The 3,118-nt window shown below is 50.4% G+C and overlaps 1 protein-coding gene across 1 annotated transcript in view; it reads left to right on the forward strand.

Moving 5' to 3' along the window:
- The first annotated feature begins 601 nt into the window (after positions 1-601).
- The window catches only part of PTPLAD1 (protein tyrosine phosphatase-like A domain containing 1), an 8,699-nt gene continuing 6,182 nt past the window's right edge, over positions 602-3,118 (forward strand). Inside the window, exons 1-3 of the mRNA XM_009865659.1 lie at positions 602-734; positions 1,031-1,104; positions 3,052-3,118. The exon at positions 3,052-3,118 is cut by the window's right edge and continues 80 nt beyond it. Coding sequence (XP_009863961.1) covers positions 602-734; positions 1,031-1,104; positions 3,052-3,118 — 274 coding nt within the window. The remainder of the gene's footprint in view (positions 735-1,030; positions 1,105-3,051) is intronic.

Consider the following 3,118-nt stretch of genomic DNA (forward strand, 5'->3'; position numbering starts at 1 on the left):
CAGGAGAGGCCCCCATCGCTGCTCTTGGTGGGCACCGAGCATGGACCCATCAACCTACCCAGTCATAGCAGGTTGTATCTTATCTCCTAAGAATACCAAAAAATACCCTCCCCCTGTATTTAAATACCAGTGAAATTTCCATACGTCTGTGCAGTCCTGGCTCAGCTGAACCCCGGAGATAACTCGCAGCATTATTATTTTTTTTTTTTCCTTTCACAAAGACCTTGTTTGCAACTGTTATCAAACCTCTGCACTGGGAACTAGCGCTCGATTTGAAAGGTAAAGCAGATCTCTTCCTAAAAAGATGGTTTTGTTTCGGCCGGGCGGCTGCACGTTGCAGCACTGTGGAGCTCATGCTGGCTGGCGTGTCTGGGTAGCACTGAGGATATGCCGTAGCTGGTTTTATTATTTGAGTTTTCTCTTTTATTTGGTGGTTTTCTTGTAAGATACGTTGTCTAGGAAATGCTGCCTGGCGAGCCACAGCCAGGGCCATTTGATAGGGGGTTGTGGCACATCATGTTCACCTCAGGATCAGTTTACAAGGTGGAAATTAAACTCGGCGTGCTGGGTTTTGGAGTCCTTCCGGGGACAAGACGCCCATATGCGGGAAATGACAGATGAACGTGCCCTCCTGCCCTTGGAAGGGGACTCCCCATGTCAGGATCCGACGGACCCACCAGAGACTGGTCTCCTTGGGTGCTCGCTCATCAGTGAGGAGGCTGGATTCCCTCGAAGTTAGACATGGGCAGCCTTTTGATCCCCTCTTTTGGGGATCTCACATGCTGTCTCACTGCAAGCCAGGACCCTTTTCCAGCACCACGCTGAGCTGCAGCAGTTTTAGCACTTCGAGCAACATTCTAGGCTGTTTGTGTCTTCCCTGGTACTGTGTGGTTTCCTCTTGTCTCCCAGCAAGGCAGGAGGAAGCACTGTACATAACCGCTGAATATTTCTCTATATAAAATGTTTTTGCAGGACGGGTGTGTGGAACTGGCTAGGACCTTCACACTGACTCTGAATTATTGTCTTTCAGCTCAGGGTCATGGTGCCAAAGGGGACAACATCTACGAATTTCAGATCGAGTTCCTAGAGCCAGTGGAGCCTAATGTAGGTATTTTTACTTTTCTAACTCCTGCAAAGAAAGAAGTAACTTCTGAAAAACTTGAAAGGCTTGAAAATGGCTACATGTAAAGCTCACAATATGCTGTTTTGGTTTTCCTGGTGACTCTCTAACTGTTGCAGACTAAAAGCTGTCTGTGGCAGTCCTCCGTCGCGGTGCTCAGCCACCATCCTGCCTTAATGCAAATCACCTCACTGGAGCTCACATGGGTCAGCTTTAATACAAACAGGGCTTTACATGTACCAGTTCTTAAACAGTAGTTGTAAGTTTTTTAAAGGATTTAAAGCAGCAAAATAATGGGAGAATCTGGCAATGTGTTTTCTGATGACTGGAGAGCAGGGGAACACTGCTGCGAAGTGTCAGCATAATGTTTCCTGGATTCTTTTGCCGCATGGCAAAATAAAGTGATGCTTCTGGCTTGCAGAGATTTCTCAGGTTGCCAGTACAGACACAGTGCAGCTCCTGATGCAAAAAAAAATCTTTTCTTAGTTCTTGTTGTGGCCTGATAAGAGAGAGCTTTGCTGAAAGAGCAGCCCCTCCACGTTACTCGTGAGTGGCTGTAAAGTCTGTCTTTACCTCTGAAAGCTCTCAGGGCACAGGAAAACTCTGGGCTCTACTCCCAGTGCAGGATTTGTGCTGTTTGTTCCCGGCTGCCTGTTGGGGATAGCTGCAGTCAGACCGGGAGCCACCGTTCACCTCTGCCACTTCAACAAGGGCGAAAACTACCGGAAGGGGAATTTCTAGAAATTCAGCAGGCAGGCCTCAGAACATCTCTTGGTTCCAGGATCTGGTCACCAGTTTGTCATCTGGCCTGTGAAGCAGCAGCTACCTAGTCCACAGCGTGGGGAGAGGTGCCACCACCACCTGTGTGTGCCCTGTGTGCTGGCAGACACGGGCTGTGCTGAGAGCCAGCCCCGGAAGGCGAGCCCTTGCCTCTGCAGAGCAGCCGCCTTCCAAAAGTCCAGTCACTCTTGAGTCACTGTGGAGGGCTGGAGGAGAACAGACTCAGAGCTGTTTAACTACAGATGGTCGGCACCAGGAAGTGTTACAGTCTCCTTTAGCTTTGATGTGTGTGCCATGCATGTCCTTTTGCTGGTGCCAGGCAGTGAGAGATGGAGCCTCTGGCAGGCAAGGACCAGGTCTAAGTAACTTAAATTACAGCTTCAGCCTTCAGATATCCTAAGAGCATCCTGACAGCCTTGACAGAGCTGTGCTGGTGTAACTTGCTCACTTCAGAGCACAGCTCGTGGCTCTTCCGCATCAGTCTCTGTTGGTTTCAGAGGCAGTCCTGTGCAGAGCAGCGTGGCGTACGTTTGAGGTGTAGAGAGGTGTTATGGCAGCAGTAAGGACGGGTACCCAAGGTGACGATTGCTGCAGGCTGTAAGGGTGGAGGGGTGCTGGGCTGCCATTATGCAGAGTGTGACCAGGATGGAGAAGCTTTGTGGGGTGGCAGTGACCAAGCTGCCAGCTCCATCAGCTCACCGCAGTCTCCAGGTGCTTCCTAAGGCTGTTAGCTCTTCCTGTCACTGTAGCAGGTGTCATGTGGTGCCCTCTGGTTTGGACATGTACCTGTGGCTCCTGGTAGTGTTGTTTTTACTGCTGTCAAGAGGAAGTGGGTGGCTCACAAAACTAAAGAGAAGGTCTAAAGATGAGATTGTGGGTACTGCCTAGGAAAGCTGGTGCCAGGCTCTGCGCTAGCCTGTCGTGGTGGGATGCAGTGATATGGGCAGGCTTTCAAGCTGCCTCCCAAGTCCTAAAGCCATCACGGTTGCCAGCTTCAACTGGGCTGCCCTTTGTTTACGTGCCTCAAGCAACAGAGAGATGTGGTCATTGTCATCCCTGCCTCCTTGATAAGGAGCGCTTAGGTAGCAACTCAGTCTCAGAGCTTGTTTCTTAGGACGTTTGCTGATGTATGCTCCTGTGCCTGCCCCCAGCCTGTATGCAGAGTCACTCAAAGGCAGCTGAACATCACCGTGCAGAAAAAAGAGAGTAACTGGTGGG

Source organism: Apaloderma vittatum, unplaced genomic scaffold (assembly GCF_000703405.1).
Source record: "Apaloderma vittatum isolate BGI_N311 unplaced genomic scaffold, ASM70340v1 scaffold43712, whole genome shotgun sequence".
In the NCBI taxonomy this organism is placed as follows: domain Eukaryota; kingdom Metazoa; phylum Chordata; class Aves; order Trogoniformes; family Trogonidae; genus Apaloderma; species Apaloderma vittatum.